The 18,591-nt window shown below is 39.8% G+C and overlaps 1 protein-coding gene across 4 annotated transcripts in view; it reads left to right on the top strand.

The window, feature by feature from the left end:
* The window catches only part of PRDM5 (PR/SET domain 5), a 328,080-nt gene that overhangs the window by 59,794 nt on the left and 249,695 nt on the right, over positions 1-18,591 (top strand). For 3 of the 4 annotated variants that reach the window (XM_073603364.1, XM_073603346.1, XM_073603336.1), the window contains exons 4-7: positions 1,200-1,389; positions 7,479-7,653; positions 13,950-14,042; positions 14,285-14,406. In XM_073603364.1, coding sequence (XP_073459465.1) covers positions 1,200-1,389; positions 7,479-7,653; positions 13,950-14,042; positions 14,285-14,406 — 580 coding nt within the window. The remainder of the gene's footprint in view (positions 1-1,199; positions 1,390-7,478; positions 7,654-13,949; positions 14,043-14,284; positions 14,407-18,591) is intronic. The other variant, XM_073603356.1, reaches the window with a different exon arrangement.

The raw sequence follows: 18,591 nt of genomic DNA, 5'->3' as shown, positions 1-18,591 counted from the left end.
AAGGAGATATAATTGTTAAGATTCAAATATCACAGCCTTGGGTGATCCCTATGTCACAGCTTCCGTGTTCACTTGTCATCCAAATGCTTTAATTTCCCATATTCTCCCAGCATATACAAACCTTTTCCTTCCTTTGGTGTCACTGGTCCCCAAAAAGTGTCACTTAGTGTCAGATTTGTCCGCCGCAATGTGTCTCAGTCCAGATAAAAATCGCTGATCGTCACCATTATTAGTAAAAGCAATAAAAAAATTAAAAGTCCATAAATCTATCCCATAGCTTGTAGACACTATAACTTTTGCGCAAACCAATCAGTATACGCTTTTTGGGATTTTTTTTTACCAAAAATATGTAGCAGAATACAAATTGGCCTAAATTGATGAAGAAATTAGATTTTTTACATATTTTGTACTGGTTATGTTTATAGCCGAAAGTAAAAAATATTGTTTTTTTTCCCAAAATTGTCGTTCTCTTTTTGTTTTTTTAGCGCAAACTTAAAAACCGCAGAGGTGATCATATACCCCCAAAAGAAAGCTCTATTTGTGTGAAAAAAAGGACATACATTTTTTTGGATACAGTTTCGCATGACCGCGCAATTGTCAGTTAAAGTAACACAGTGAAAAATGACCTGGTCAGGAATAGGGTAAAACCTTCCAGAGCTGAAGTGGTTATTAGCAGTGTTTAACAACCTTTTATGATAAAGGCACATATTTTACAGCTTTGTGAACTGAAGTTTATTCATTATAAAATAGAGATTTGTATATAGTTAGAGACACATAGAAAGGGAGAAAACTCCTTTTTGAAATTCAACTTTCCGATGTGTATCAAAATCTGCTCTAATTTTACTATGCGTTTATGTTTATTTGTAATAATCTTAAGTTTGATAAAAAAAAATATTCGTGGGTCTATTGTCTAAGTAAGACCTGCTTGCACACGATATCGCACTTGCTTGAAGAGATCAATAGCGAAATAAGATGTTTCATATTTGAAGCTAATAATGTTTAGCCAATCAAAACTTTTGTATTTCTTGGTAAATCAAACAATTAAATTTGCTTAGTTAAAAAGACCTGAATATCAGCAATTTGTTTTCGGCTACATATTAAATGCTTTGTATTTGTTGAAGATGTTATTTATATAGTTCTGTTACTTTTTTTATTAAATGAACACAATTTTCACTTTATATTATTTATCTTTAATCCAGGAAGGGGAAAACATATTTTACCTAGCCATTGAGGACATAGACACGGACACAGAACTTCTCATTGGATACTTGGACAGTGATATGGAGGAGGCTGAGGAAGAAAACAAAGACGTTGTCAGTGTAGTCTCCAAAGAAGAGGAAGAGAGTGTTAAAGAGGCCCCGCTACCTCCTGGGGAGAAAACCGAAACAGGTGAATGCCACATACATGAGGTCTTTATTAATCATAGAGTCCAGTGATCTATAGTATAGTAATAGCAGTGGGGAACATGGCAGTAAGCTACACAAGGCACAAGAGATCATACTTGTAGGGAGAACTATTTTGACACTTAGATGCATCATGTTAAAACAAACTGCATTTTCTATACCAAAGCCATATATATATATGTGATGAGCAATCATTTCCTTGTGCAGCATTTTGTCAATATAATGTAAACCATAATGTTATCATTATTACCTAAACATACACCATGCAAAAAAATAATTTCAACCATATATTTATCTGCAATGAAATATGAACTTACCTGATGGTTAACCAATGCACATGGTACTTCTTTTGCTGCAAACACTTTCTGTATCTGACATGATCTCACAACCAACTAAACCTAAACTCAAGACTAATATAAAGGACTCCGGTGAATTATGTATTCTTAAGAAAAAATACAAAAAGCAATATATTTTTAAAAGTGACTAGCATGGGTACCTGAATTTGAATTGGTGGCTGCCTCTTGTATACCTCTGTACAGCGACACAGACTAGGAGAGGAAGGGCAGCACTAGCGCCAATGAAGTGTGCTACACATGTGCTGACAAGGAATATCCTGACAGGAGAGAGAGAGTGAACAAAAAGTGAACTGTAATGATAAACTACATTTGTTCTAAAAAATATAAGTTAGGTTCCAAAGAAGAAATGGAAAAAACCCACTGGTTGCGAGTCGACTTCACTACTACACTCAGTGCAAGACACGTAAGAAAGGAAGATCCTCTACTCTCTGCTGATTTCGTCTGACACTCTGCTATGTCATTGACTGAATTCCAATCCAGGGCCATGCATGTCCCAAATTCAACCAATCTCATAATTTCCAGTAAAACTTGTTAATAAAGCTTTACCCTATTTGAGATTGCGAATTTCGGTTTGCCCCTTGACCCAATCAGGGGCAAGCGGGGGAGTGAGCTTCTCTTTCACGTTTCTTACTCTGATAAATCAATGCTGATAATTAACTTAATTCTCACATGACAAGGTCGGGGCTGTTGCCTGGTATTTTCCAACATATTTTCCCTTGTCCCACCCACTTGTCTCTCGTAAAAAAGACAATACATTCGGTAATACAGTCATGTTAAAACAAACCTCTTGTTAACACCCGTACCCCCCCTCCCCACCCATCCCCAACCCCCCACGACAATGGAAGCACTAAAATTCATGACGTTAAATACTAAAGGTCTAAACATTCCTGAAAAGAGAAGGATGCTATTACATGATATGCGACGCATGAAAGCAGACATAACACTGCTACAAGAGACGCACTTTCGGGGTGATACCTTTCCTGTACTAAAGAATAGATATTACCCCACAGTATATCACTCAACATATTCAGAAACCAAATCTAGAGGAGTCTCAATTTTAATCTCAGCTAGAATCCCCTGGTCACTAATTGACATTAAAACAGATCCTAGGGGTCGGTTCTTGTTCCTCAAGGGGTTGATAGGAGACGTGAAGGTAACAATTGCGAACTTATACACACCAAACAGTAACCAGGACACCTTCATCAAAAAACACCTAGAACAACTACAGGAATTTACGGAAGGGCAGCTTATAGTGGGAGGCGACCTCAACATCCCCCTAGACCAAGGAGAGGATACCTTGACAGGAAAGACATCCATACCTAGAGGCCGGAGGAAAATAATTCAAACAACACTCCACAACACCCAATTGATTGACGTATGGCGCCTGCTCCACCCAGGCGAGCGAGACTATACATTTTACTCCCGCCCACACCACACCTACTCAAGGATAGATTATTTCCTGATTCCCCACAGTCAATTACAAGCAATCAAGGACTCCAGTATAGGCTCTATCACGTGGTCAGACCACGCCCCGGTCATACTCAAGTATGCTTTGACAGACATCCAAAACAAGCAACGGAAGCCATGGAGGCTTAATGAGAGCCTTCTGCAAGACCCAGAGGTGTTGGCAGATGTGACAAAGGAAATAGGTCACTTCTTCCAAACAAATGACACCACAGACAGTGATATGGGGGTGATTTGGGAGACCCACAAGGTGGTAATACGAGGTATACTCATTAAACACGGTTCGAGAATCAAAAGACAGAGAACGGCCCAACTTACCTCATTACTCTCCAAACTGCAACAACTAGAAACTAAACATAAACAGACTCAATCCGGACCATTGGAGAGTGAACTGAACATCACACGCAAACAGATCACAGACCTTCTCCAGTTCAAAGCAAAAGCTGCACTCCAAATTTGCCGCAGAAAGGTCTATGAATCAGGGAACAAATGTGGCAGATTCCTAGCCCACACATTGTGGACACAGAGAACAGCTTCATACATACCGCGGATATCAGCATCTGCGGAACAGACTGTCAACCTCCCCCAACAAATTTCCCAAGCGTTTAAAACATACTATGCATCGTTATATAGCCTGCCCACACCTTCATACCCTTCTGAGCGAATGACGGAATACATAACATCCTCCCTTATGCCGACCTTACCGACTGAAGCACGCGAACAGTTAGAAGAACCCATCACCCTTCTAGAACTACAGACAGCAATAGGCAACACCAAACCTGGGAAAGCCCCCGGCCCGGATGGACTAACAACGCAATACTATAAGACCCTACTCCCTTCACTAGGTACACAAATGATCAAACTTTTCAATACTCTCAGTGAAGCAGGTAAACTTCACGACTCAACCTTACTAGCCCATATATCAGTTATCCCCAAAGAGGGTAAAGACCCGACTCAATGCAGGAGCTATCGCCCAATATCTCTCCTCAACACCGACCTAAAAATCTTCACAAAAATATTAGCCACCAGACTACAACAACACTTGACCCAACTGATACACCTGGACTAGGTAGGCTTTGTGCCTACCAGGGAAGCCCGAGACAACACCACTAAGGTTCTAAATCTACTATACTCGGCCAATCTTAAGAAGCTCCCTAGTGTCTTCATAGGCACAGACGCAGAAAAAGCGTTCGACCGGGTAAACTGGGATCTTATGCTTGCTACACTGAGAAATATAGGATTGGGAGACAACATGACAAACTGGATCAAAGCGGTGTACTCAAACCCTACTGCGAGGGTCAGAGCCAACGGTGTACTATCGGACTCGTTCCAGATTAGAAACGGGACAAGACAGGGCTGCCCACTTTCACCGTTACTTTTTGCCATATCCCTTGAACCCTTTTTATGCCATATTAGACTGAATCCAGACATCACCGGCATTGAGGTAGACGGGACCCCACACAAGGTTTCGGCATACGCTGACGATATGATGTTCTCACTCACAAACCCTACCATATCCATACCAAACCTACTACGGGAGTTTGCAAAATATGGAGAACTTTCAAACCTAAAAATTAACCTCTCTAAATCGGAAGCAATGAGTGTCGAAATACCCCAACCACAACTTAAACACCTCCAATCAAGTTTCAACCTAAAATGGACCAATACAGCACTGAAATATTTAGGCACATTAATCCCACAAAACTTTTTTAAAATATACAAACTTAATTTCCCACCCCTCCTAAAAAAGGTCAAAACACTACTAAGTAAATGGCACACTGGACTCCACTCGTGGATGGGTCGCGGCAACATCCTAAAAATGACCATACTTCCCAAATTTCTGTATCTCATGCAGGCTCTACCTATCCAGATACCTGCGATTTATTTTAAGCAAGTGCAATCGATCTTTACAGAATTCATCTGGGCCAGGAAGAGACCTAGACTCGCAAAAAAAATACTTATCCTCCCTAAACCTCACGGAGGTCTGGCATTACCAGATATCCGCACTTATTACTACACAATTCATCTGAGTAGATTAGTGGACTGGAGCCAACATCACAAGACTAAACTGTGGACACAAATTGAACAGGCGCAAAGCAAGGTACCCCTAGGTAGAGCCCCATGGTGTTATACCGCATTACCAGCACAGATTAAACAGCATCCTCTGATTGGCACCACTGCCAGAATCAGCGCTCGCTTCCTGTCTCAGGCATCTCTTTCTACCCAAAACTCCCCACTACGCCCTATACTGGGCAACCCTCAATTTACCCCAGGCCTCAATGATGGGATCTTTCGTTGTTTAAGCGGGGCGGGCCTGTATCAGGCGTCGCATTTCAGCTCCGGAGGAAAATGGAAGTCGATTACAGAACTCATTGACCCAGCGGGGCCGTTCCGCTTGGACTTCCTGAGATCACACCAATTGAAACACTTTCTCCATACTATGGACCCCCCGCCTACAAACGACCAACCACTCACGACACTAGAGGAAATGTGTACTGATAACAGAGTACTACCACATACTCTCTCATTGACATACCAACTCCTGATTACACCCCCGGCAGTCTCAACCCCCCCGGGACTTCTCAAATGGGAAAGGGAACTGGACCGACAGTTTGACAATTCCACAAGAAACCAAATACTTAGATTCACACATAAGTCCTCCATATGCGCAAAAACCCAAGAAACTAACTACAAAATCATATCTCGATGGTATAGAACCCCGGTAGTTCTACACACGTTATACCCGACAACATCGGACCAATGTTGGAGATGTCAATCCAATAAGGGAACCCTTCTACACATTTTTTGGACATGTCCCAAACTAACACATTTCTGGCAAACAATTAGAGAGACAGTCCAAAGATTCACTGAACGTACAATAGCAGACGACCCAGCTTTTTTCCTTCTACGCGCGTCGAATATACCTGAACGAACATACAAAAAATCTGTGATCAGACATTTATTGGATGCAGCTAAAGCCTGCATTCCACTAAACTGGAAATCCCCACACCCTCCCTCGATTGAACTTTGGTTCACAAAGGTTGAGGAAATCAGAAACATGGAGGATCTCATCCTCACAGCCCAAAACAGACAGGAGACATTTTCTAAAACGTGGCAACTGTGGAACATGTTCTTTTACTCAGCAGAAGGCCAATCACTGAGAGGCATTACTCCCTCACCTCAACCAAATACAACCACAGTCTGACTTAACAAATTGCCCACCTGTTATTCAAACACAATCTAGACGGTAACCGATATCACTCCATACAAGTGGGGACCTTTTACCCCCCCACCCCAGCCCCCCCCCCTCCCATTCCTACCCCCTCTCCGTCTTATTTCTTCTTTCATTTCTTCTAACACCTTAATACTCTTTATCTCTTTCAACTATCCAAAATAACAAAAAGAAGTGGAGTTGGTCCAGCGGGACTGCTTGACATCACAATTATGCTCAGCAGGGTTATAATAGCCTTGCCTCCATAAAGTTAGAAACAGTAACCACAAGAATAACTTTGCACAATGATGTTATACGAGTTTCAACAGGAAACAAAGAACTTACCTCCTATACACGACACAAATGCTAGTTACAATGATCGTATGTTGTCATGTGACAAGATATATACCTGTTGATACATGTTAATTTCTTTTTCTTGTTTGTATGTAACAATGTTCATTTGTGGTCCGTGTGGACCTTTTTCGCTAAATAAATAAACAATTTAAAACAAACCTCTTGAATAGTAAAAAAAAAAAAATACAATACAATAGTAAAATAATATGAGAGGTTAAAATGTAAAACATATGGCGGAAGCCCTCATCCCTTTTTTTCCCTTCACTGTTCCGTATCCTGACAAATACACGCCTTCATTTTTCTAATGATAATTTTATAATTTTTACATTTTTTTTAACAAAATCTGGAGCCCCTTTGGCAGGGGGGCCCAGGGCAGTTGTCCCTTTTGCCCCCTTATAAATCCAGCACTGGGTGAGGCGGTGACATAACTGCTGTATAGCTTAACTGCAACAGTGGAAAAGAGGCCACCACTTGGCTCTGTTGTTTAGCAAATTGTGTAAATTTCAGGACTGGCTGGCCAAAAACACAAATGGTTTGGTAGGTAAAACTACCCCCATTTATATAATTCAGTTGTGCACTTAGCTGCTTGCCTGGCATTCAGCGCTTTAAAAAAAACTCATCCTTTTATGTATATTTTCTTAATTTCTGTATAAAAACTTACAGTTATGTTGTATTTTGTTAACATTATAGAACACTGTAATCATAAAGATGACCATGACTGCCCGCTTTGTGAATCCAGCTTTCCCAGTCATGAGATTCTTGCTGAACATCTTCAAGCTTTGCATCAGAAACCAAGTGAGGAAAAGGAGTTTAAATGCAGAAATTGTGGGAAAAAATTCCCAGTGAAACAGGCTCTTCAAAGACAGTGAGTTCCTAATCTTATCTAATTTTGCACATGTATCTTAAGTGTGAATATCAATCATTCAGGTAGCCCTGATATGTTTTTTTTTATAACCTGAATATATTTTCAAAGGACAAAAGCCATGAGCTGCCTTGCAAACCTCAACATCAGTATCACTTCAGCGAGTGAATGACCTGCACACAATCTTCACATTCTTCTACCCTGATTTTTAGCTCATGTAATCAAATCTATTCCACACAATAGCTCAAGGCCTATAGACAAGATGGGGGTACATGGGACAGCATAGGCAGCCCAAACCAGGCAACAAATGAAGGAGAAGCCAGTAAGGTGCATGTAAAGCCTTTACTTGTTAGGCATAACACCAAAGGTTCTTGAGGGCTGTACATGGACCCTATTATCAAGGTGGCTTGTCACCTTGAGAAAGAAGCCTCTGTGAAAGAGGCCTCTGTGAAGCCCCCTGTGCTATTGTGTTCTGTTAGAACACAATAGCACAGCAGGGGAGATCACTGTACTAACATTGTATCGTTAGCTGTCAGTTATTTTTTTCATTCAGCCTTGCTGGGTGGAATGAAAAAAAGACTAGTAGTGTGCACCAGGCTTAAGTGTGGATTCAGTATTTAACTGTGCTTGTTCACATAGGTCTTGAGGTGAATTTAGCATAGTTAAAATAAAACAAAACAAATCAAGTTAATCTTGAAGAAAAACAAATAAATAAATAAATACACAACACTGGATCCAGGGAAAGCCAAAAAAGTCTGGTAAAGCATGATCCAATTTTCTCAGATAGGGAAAACAAAAAAAATTTCTGATCCCCTAAGGCAATCAGATATTTCGTGGATCAAAAGTCTACGGTACGATTTTTATAATGCTTAGGAACACATGCAGCATATTTTTAAAACAATCTACCGAACTGCCTACAACTAGTTCCGGAGGAAGCATATTTTCCGTTTCTACAGTTTTTACTGTGATGAAGCCTTTCTGTATGTGGACGTTAAACCTCTTTTTCTTTAGACATAAAGAGTGCCCCCTTGTCCTTTGTAATGATGTTAACGTGAACAACTTTGCACCAAGTTTACTATATGGACCATTTATGTATTGATACTTGGTGATCACATCTCCCCTTTAATGTCTCTTTTGAAGGGAGAATAAATGAAGTTCAGTTAATCGTTCTTCATAGCCGAGGTCTTCCATGCCTCTTATCAGTTTAGTCGCCTTTCTCTGCATGCTTTCTAATTCCCCAATATCCTTTTGTGAACTGGTGGCCAAAACTCAAACTGCATATTCCAGATTAGGTTTCAAATGATGCACAATACAAGCTGAATAGATATCAGGATGCTTATTCTGATAACTGTCCAACATGCCACTATTTTCTCTTGTAAGCTATTTAATGATGTACAATATCTTCAGTCTTTTTTGTTAATACAATGAAAACATAATTTATAAAGTATTAAGTGCAGTGATCTATAGTAACCAAAAAAAAAAAATATTTAAGTGACAATCTCCAGGAATATAAAATATGTTTGGTTTCTATGTGTTACTGTACTTTATTCAGAATCTTTGCTCCTTGGACTTCTATAGGTAAAGGCTGAGCTCACCTTTACAAAAAAAATAGATAAATGCACATATTGTTGCAGGTAAAAAAAAAAGTGTATTTATTAATTTTGCCTTCAGGAGCCAGCAAAGTATTTCACCTCCAATCAGCAGATTGTGGGTGCACTGTCAGGCACCTCTGTATGGGAGTTCAGTTTGAAAGCTGGAGGGAGTAAGAATAGACTATGGGCATACTGATCAGCATGCTTGCAGTCTATTGAAACTACAAATCCATATGACGCATTAGATCACTGTGAATGCAAGATGCGGCTGTGCCGGGGGGGGGGGGGAGAGGGGTACTGAACATGGTAAATGTTACTCTCTAAATAACGGTGCAGTGGCGGCTGGTGCTCAATCCTAGGATTTTGTTGTCGGAATGTCCGATCAATGTCCGACAGTGTGTACAGGGCATAAGTGTACAACATGTTCAATAGGTGAACTTATCCTTTAATCACCTTGTTTCTTTTTTCTGGTTAGTGATATTTTCATGAAATAGTGTATTCGTTGTGGGCAATTATTTTTTCTAAAAACAACTTTTGCTGGAATAGTGTACACTGCACACAGGGTTGCAAAGAAAGTGCAAGCTTTGTTTTTGGGCAATGCAGTGTGCAGTGTTCACTAATCCATAGTAACCCATTGGAGTTGATTTACTAAAGGCAAAGAGACTGTGCACTTTGTGGCTTCATGCAAACTGAAGCTCATAAACGGCCGTTTTTGGAAGTTTGAACGTTTTTTTTAACAGCCCATAAACTCCCCTCTATGTTATCCTATGTGTCCATGCACACATGCACATTTTTGGATGTTTATCAGCAGTAGGGATGAGCCCGATGTTCGTACGTAAGTTCAACTCGAACATCGGGTGTTCGCCGAATAGCAAACAGTTTGGGCTGTTCGCGGCAAATTCGAATGCCGTGGAACACCCTTTAAAAGTCTATGGGAGAAATCAAAAGTGCTAATTTTAAAAGCTTATATTCTTGGTATTGTCATAAATAGTGTTTGGGGACCTGGGTCCTGCCCCAGGGGACATGTATCAATGCAAAAAAAGTTTTAAAAACAGCCGTTTTTTCGGGAGCAGTGATTTTAATAATGCTTAAAGTGAAACAATAAAAGTGAAATATTCCTTTAAATTTCGTACCTGGGGGGTGTCTAAAGTATGCCTATAAAGTAGCGCATGTTTCCCGTGTTTAGAACAGTCCCTGGTCAAAATTACATTTCTAAAGGAAAAAAAGTCATTTAAACGTACTCGCGGCTATAATGAATTGTCTATGGGAGAAATCAAAAGTGCTAATGTTAAAGGCTTATATGCATGGTATTGTCATAAAAAGTGTTTGGGGACCTGGGTCCTGCCCCAGGGGACATGTATCAATGCAAAAAAAAGTTTTAAAAACGGATGTTTTTTCGGGAGCAGTGATTTTAATAATGCTTAAAGTGAAACCATAAAAGTGAAATATTCCTTTAAATTTCATACCTGGGGGGTGTCTATAGTATGCCTGTAAAGGGGCGCATGTTAAGGGTAACCCCGAACCAAAATTTAAAAAAAAATTGCGTGGGGGTCCCCCCAAATTCCATACCAGGCCCTTCAGGTCTGGTATGGATATTAAGGGGAACCCTGCGCCAAACTTTTTGAAAAATAATGGCGTTGGGGCCGCCCTCAAAATCCATACCAGACCCTTCGGTCTGGTATGGATTTTAAAAGAAACTCCGTGCCAAAATGTAAAAAAAAATGGCATGAGGGTCCCCCCAAAATCCATACCAGACCCTTATCTGAGCACGCAACCTGGCAGGCCGCAGGAAAAGAGGGGGGACGAGAGAGCGCCCCCCTCTCCTGAACCATACCAGGCCACATGCCCTCAATATGGGGAAAGTGCTTTGGGGTAGCCCCCCAAAGCACCTTGTCCCCATGTTGATGGGGACAAGGGCCTCATCCCCACAATCCTTTCCCGGTGGTTGTGGGGATCTGCAGGCAGGGGGGCTTATCGGAATTTGGAAGCCCCCTTTAACAAGGGGCCTCGCTAATAAACGCTATTGCGAAAACGTTAAAAAACGTTGAAAGACTCACTGTAAAGCTACTGGCGTTTTTATAATGTTATTTTAGCATCCAGTGTGCATGGAGCCTATAAGTGCAGTTGCAGTTTGCAATAATAATAATAAATAATACAAATAATTTAAAAAACAGCATTTTTGCCTGGATGCTATCATTGATATTTGTAGTGTCTTATTAGATAAACCCAAACTGTTCTCCAAGCTATAGAGGTCACCTGTATAGCATTTGTATCGCACATAAAAGAGTGCAAGGAGATATGTAACATTTTTACGCTGGTTTACCTGTTGTAATTAATACTTTTGTATCATACTTTATTTTTACATTATGACATTTTGTAGCCTTGGTACACACATTGAACAGAATATGCAGTAATATGCATGTTGCTACCTGCTTTAAAATGATTAACACATCTGAATTATGTATTTTTTTATACTGTGTATGGTGGTTGGATTCTAGCTCTACTATTGTCTTGGTAATGCAAACAACTCGGTTGAAAATAATTTGCTGTCTTGCACACATATTTAGCTACTTAAGCAATGCAATTCAAATGTATTGTTTACAAAAACCTTACATTTGGTTTTGGGTCAGATAAACTTATGTTCACTGATTTTTTTTCATATTTACATCACCCTATATGTAAATCTTTCTGCCCCCTCTCTTTTACTCCATTTTATTATCTATTCTCATTTGTTCTTTCTCTTTCACTGTTTATGTTTCCTCACATATCCAATAAGGTTCCAGTACTGCCTGTCATTTGAAAGGTCATGTACCATACATGCCCCAGTAATTTTATCCTAGTGTATCCCTATATCTTTGTATTGTGTTCTTTTTCCTCACACCTTTCATCATGTTTCAGTAAGAGGGGGATGGTATGAGACACTTATCTGCAGATATATTCCATCTTGTATACACTGGCTGCTGACTAATTTTATCTCATGATTGTTTAGGGAATTTATAAGAAGAAAGGTTTATGAGATAACATTTAGTATATTGCATCCCATTGGGCAAAAGAACACATTTGAGAGTTGATAATTATAATTACCAACACTTTTCCAATAAAAACCCACAGTAGGTTGATTTGTTAGTTAATAACCCACTAAAGTTTATATGGGTGCTCCCAATGGACAGTGGGTATTTATGAAAACCTGTTGTGTGGGCGACTAAATAATGCAGTTTAAGCTGCTACAAAAATATTTATTTTCCTAATTTTTACCCTCCAGCATAGTCAGAAGTCCTTTATGTGGTTCACCATTTACACCACTTACTGTGCAATGTAATATTCCTGTCACATTAATAAACAATGGCACTAGGTCTAGTTTTCATACAATATAAAAGGCAGTACAGCACTAACAAAATAAAAACTAACAAAAACAATTGTATTAAAATTAGCACCCAAAAAAATTAAAATGGAGAATGAAAAACAGTCATTAAAGTCCTTATTGGAGCAAGAAGATTGCAAGAGCACTAGCAGATATCCAGTAATGAGAGTGAAGAGTTAAACATGTACGGTGACTTCTGTGACACCCTCCACCAACAAACGGAATGGCCCTTCACCTCATGCGATGGACCCCTGAATCAATCAGTTGACCGCTGATGAAAATCCCACCCCCCTTTTGGGACGTAACGCATACGGATATCACATGACCTTGTTCATGACGTCGCCCGCGTCCCTCCGCGCTGATCCTCGCAGATACACTTCGCTTTACATTGCAATTCATCCCAGAACTGGGGTACAGTGCGAGTTTTGTGAGTTTTATTCATTTTTTAATAAATAACAGTTTGATTTACAAAACAGAGAGCACTAGATACTGTTACTTTTATTCCATGTACCTATTGTCGGAGTCGATGAGGAATCCATGTCTAGTTACTTACACCGTTATCACACTGCACATGCTGAGTGAGCTTGCTGACCTTATTACCCATATGGGATTGCTGTTTGAGACCTGACTGATTGATTCAGGGGTACATCGCATGAGGTGAGGGGCCATTCTGTTTGTTGGTGGAGGGTGTCACAGAAGTCACCGAACATGTTTAACTCTTCACTCTCATCACTGGATATCTGCTAGTGCTCTTGCAATCTTCTTGCTCCAATAAGGACTTTAGTGACTGTTTTTCATTCTCCATTTTAATTTTTTTTGGTGCTAATTTTAATACGATTGTTTTTGTTAGTTTTTATTTTGTTAGTGCTGTACTCCCTTTTATATTGTTGTATTTGGGATTTGATCATTTGACCCCCAGTATTTCAGCTGCTATTATTAGAAATTGTTGTTGCGTTGGCTGATTTCCCTCTACTAGTTTTCATACAGTAGGAGGAATTCAATGCATAACCAAAAAGAACATGGATACATTATAATGATAACACCCATTGTGTAGACTGAACCCAGGACTTCAGTAAGCCTCTGTGCCCTTTAAGGACAGCATTTCACATATGCGTCTTTTAGATATATTTCTTAGATACATGTAACACAATTCTAGATGTTTCCATTTGCATATAGCTAACCTGGAAAAGAACACCTATATTCACTTGTCAGTAATTGCTACTGCACTAGATTCATGAAATAATTGACGTGTGGTATTTCCTAGGGGTGTGTAAGATGTATTGTTGTGTTGGATACAGCATGTTGCTGGTGTGTTTGCAGACGCTAAATTGTTCTCTTTTCTTCAGTGTACTTCAATGTTCAGAGAATATCATCTCCGGAGACACTTCAGGGACTTATCAGTGTTCCGTTTGCAATACCTCCTTCGGCTCAGCGTTGAGGTTTTGTGTTTGAATTACTGAACTGCTGTCTTATTTCTGGCTTCCCTTTTGCATGCCCACTTTCAAGCTTCCTAGTCTTCTTTTTGACATCTAACCAAGAAAAAAGAAGTACTTCTTTATCTCCTATATAGGTAATGCACGAGTTAACTAAAGACCTTTCTATAAAGCATGCACAAAAATTGTACAGTTGCCCATATTATGTATTTATTCTTGAATTATATTTTTTGATTTATCTATTTCAGTTTTGAACAGCACAAAGAGGCATGCAAAGGTGATGTGAGATTTATATGTAAGGCTGATAGCTGTGGGAAAAGGTTTAGAAGCAAAGATACACTGAAAAAGCACAAGGAAAATGTGCATACAGGTATGTAACAATATGTGCTAGATGTTTAAAGAGACCTTGGCACCAACTTAAAAATTGCAGCTAAAAGTAAAGAAAAAAATATATATTTAAATGCTTACTTGTGGTGTTTTTTCATAGCCATCTCTTCATATGGGAGAGGCCCAGCTCCTCTACCTCTTCCCTCACCTCCCTACATACCTTTTCATGTAGGTGATGGTGAATGACCGAAGGGGCATGCTATAGACTATCTCTTAAGTGACAGCCCTGAGTCTGCTGGAGCTGCTGACATCATATACAAGATGGTGGAGCCCAGCAGCATTCTAAGGGCCTTTGGATGTCTTAACAAGGGAGGCTTTTACAGGTAAAAAATATGCATAAAATACTTTGAATGAACATATAATAATTTTTGGAAAGAATATTCTTGAAGGCTTGTAAGTACCTTTTGTTAATTGTACAATACAAGACACAGCACAGGCAGCATATTCAAACACCATTATAGGTTATAGGCACGTACCTTCAGGTGATTGGACACTGGCAAGCTTTCTAAAACACACCCCTTTGGATGTCTCCCCTATAACCCTACCCCACTCTGTGAATCCTCAGTTGTGTGCTGGCATCTGATGTCGATGGACCTCTTCTCCTTCAGGGAAAAATCAGCTTCACTAGTTGATTATTTTTCTTTATTATTTTCTTCAAATTCTCTAATCAACACAGATGCAATGTATCCGGATTGGTGCATCCGGTAAAACCTTGGGAGCCATGCCTGGACCTGGCACTGTGGGGAGAACCTACAGTGTCACTTCGGGCACAAGCTCATGTATGGGCACTCACCTTGGCACTTGGTGCAATGAGTCAGCTGCAGGGTGCTACACAGACCCAGGGCAGTGGTCCCCCTAAATAGAACCCAGTCTCTGAAGATCATTTTTTTTTGTGTTTAGTGTTAGTTCGATTGATTGCTGACAATTTTTTGTAATTTAATTTTTTTTTACCGAATATTCATATGCATTTATGTATTTATGATTGATGTAATATTGGTTTGATTTTACACTAGAGGACAAATAGTGCCACACCTTGTGTTAATCAAATTCCAGTGAACACAAATGACAGCATAGCAGCTCACAAGACTCCCATTTTCAAATTTTTTATTTTTCCTCCCAAATTTTGCCATGAAGATTTGTTATAGAATGGTCTATACGGGGTTACCGCTTACTCCTTCTGGACACACTTACCCTATTTCTTACACTGTAATTCTTGAGTACCCCCCAGGGGAATACTCTTACTTGTAGCTTTGGCTGGGACCAGAAAATTCTAAATCGCAGGCAAACATTCACCCCACATGAAGGCCTGCAGAACACTCTGCTTTGGAGTAACAATGTGTCCCTTGCAGCAGAGCAGGAACTGGTCTTAACTTCAGTCTCAGCATCCAATTCTAGTTCTATTTCAGGCACACAAAAAGCGGGCTATTCAACTATGTCACAATTTCTGGGATATATTACAGACTCAATTAGGTCATCTTTGTCAAGGGCTCAGAAACGCTCCACTTCTTCTCCTACTCCTGTTTTTTCAGATCCTGTTATCCCTGTCCTAGAGGCAGGCACAGAAGGGAATGAAGAGGATATGTAGGAAGAACTGGACGTGCTGAGGAAGATTTTTCTTCCCTGGACTGTCGTTATGTTAAAGAGGGAGCTTCACGCAACGTGCTTGCTAGCGTTGAAAAGCTCATTGCCTCTGTTCACAAAAGCCTTGGCATTGTGCAACTTGACTCTCCTCCGTCTCGCCATGCCCCTTTGGGTATAAAAAGACCTACAAAATCCTACAAAACATTCCCTGTTCATAGACAGATGGAATGTGCAGTCTAAAAGACTGAGTCACTCCTGAAAGGATTTTCACTCCCCCCAAATCTTTGCTAAACTCTATCCAGTGGAAAAGAGTTTGCAAAGAAGAGGGCTATTCCTGTAGTTGGATCTTGATGTCTCTGCCCTGTACCAACTTCTTACTGTACCTATTGAAGATGTTCCTTCTTTCAGAGATTCTGCAGATAGAAAGTTAGAGACGATGCTAAAGACTCTCTTTAATCTTGCAGGCCTAGCTCTTTAACTTTTACATGCTAAGATAAAATGTAAATTTTAGAGTTTATTGTCACTTTAAAGAGGAACTGCAGTCTTCTCACATAATAATAAAAACATCTTTGCCGTTCTGAAGCTTCCCGCCAACCACTTTGCGTATTATTTTATATAAACTGTGATTCTGTACTTGCCAAATATTCTGCAGAAATCTCCCTCCACTGAGTCTGGCAGCAACCATTTTAACTGTGGGCAACTGAAGCTGCTGCCTGTTCACTTCCTTAAATTACACAGAGGCACACCTCCAGCTCTGCAGCTCTCATTGGCCCTCTTATGACTCATCCCCCTTACCTTCCTGGCAAGAGAGAGAGCTGTGCATGATGTCATACGCCTTGGCTTTTTACCAGACAAGAAACAGAAAGTGGGCTGTATTAGTTATTTGCTGGCAGAAAAAAAATGTTTTACTATCCAAAGTTAAAACAACAAGGGCAGAAGATTTAATAGATGGAAAGATGAAAAAATTACTGAAGTTACTCTTTAACATTAAAGTGTCCAGAAAAACTGTAACAAACCTTTTTGTAACTGCTTCTGTAATTATTAAAAGGGCCCCTGAATTGGGAACTGCAACTACAGATTTCACTCGCAGTGGCAGCTAATGACATACTTAGTATTGTATCAAAACCATAAATATGATGATATACTTTCTGTTCACCAGGTACTTTGAATAACAGCATGACAGGGAATGTGAGGATGTCTCTGTCAGGAGGCCCAGTTACATAGAGCATATCTTTTTTTTTCTGAGAACTTGAAGTTCAATACAGCGCAAAAGGGGTCCCCAGCACCCCTGTACATATGCATACGAATGCAAACATGAGCATCGAGTGCATACTTGCATGAAAACAGCAATTGAACTGCAAATATTAGGCATCGTTAGGCATTTCAGAGTGAGAGCAATAATTTTAGGGCCATCATTCACTGTTAACTCTAAATTGATGAGCTGTAAAGGATTTAAAGCAAAGCCCATGGACAATAATGGGTACCATAGCTTTCTGGCAATTTCTGGGTGCGCTCAGATTTGTGGTTTGACGTATTTGGTATCTGTTTACTTGACTCAACCTCATCTTTAATATTTTACCAAAAATCGGGTATTATATGGTGCTTGCTTGCTTGTGTGCACTAAAACTAATTTGAGACTAAACAGTAGCGCAAATATGTGAAATAAAAAAACTGCCATAGTGTTATTCTACAGGTTCTCTGCTTCCAGGAAATATATGTTTTGGGGGGTTTAAGTAAACTTCAGGCATAAAATGTGCATTTTAACATGTGTGCAAAAAAAAGGCCAAACAGTGAAAAGGGTTTAAACACCTGTCAGTTGATGTTTATTATCTGCCTGTGTGTTTCCTGCCCTGGAAATGCACCAGGAAGTGGATGAAAATCTCTCCAAATTTAAAAGAATTCCCCTCTTGGACCGTTATCACAGGAACAGGTGTCCTCATTGGAAGATTTACCTTCACCTTTTGTTTAGGTGTCAATTCGCAAATGTTTATGTTGATTCAGTAGCCTGCTTGTTGCAGGTCAGTGACTCAAAATATTGGAGAATATTCAACCAGAATATTCACAAGTTCATTAATGACATTTCTCAGGAGGTCATCAATTACACTTGTACTACTACTACTACTAATGATCTCTTTCTGTTCTGTATCCCATAGAGGAAGTGACTTAGAGGAACTGTCAGTTGTTACCCATTGGGGTTGGTTTAGTAAAACTGGAGAGCGCAAAATCTGGTGCAGCATTACATGGTAGCCAATCATCTTCTAACTTCAGCTTGTTCAATTAAGCTTTGACAAAAAAAACCCTGAAAGCTGATTGGTTTCTCTGCACAGCTGAACCAGCTTTTCCACACTCTCCAACTCTCCAGTTTTAGTAAATCAACCCTATTGCATCCCAATACAGCTGCATTATGAATGTAACATGATCATGAATCAACATTACAGTGCACAACTGATAGCAGGCTTTACTGCAAATGGATACATTGATTGATTTTTCAGAAAAATAACATTTTATGCAGATGATATGTAACAATATATGGCATCTCTCATTCTCATTGTCTTGGTTTACTAAACTAAAAATGAAAAAAAAAATC

Source organism: Aquarana catesbeiana, linkage group LG01, assembly GCF_042186555.1.
Source record: "Aquarana catesbeiana isolate 2022-GZ linkage group LG01, ASM4218655v1, whole genome shotgun sequence".
Taxonomy (NCBI): domain Eukaryota; kingdom Metazoa; phylum Chordata; class Amphibia; order Anura; family Ranidae; genus Aquarana; species Aquarana catesbeiana.
This window is presented reverse-complemented; position numbering and strand designations above follow the sequence as displayed.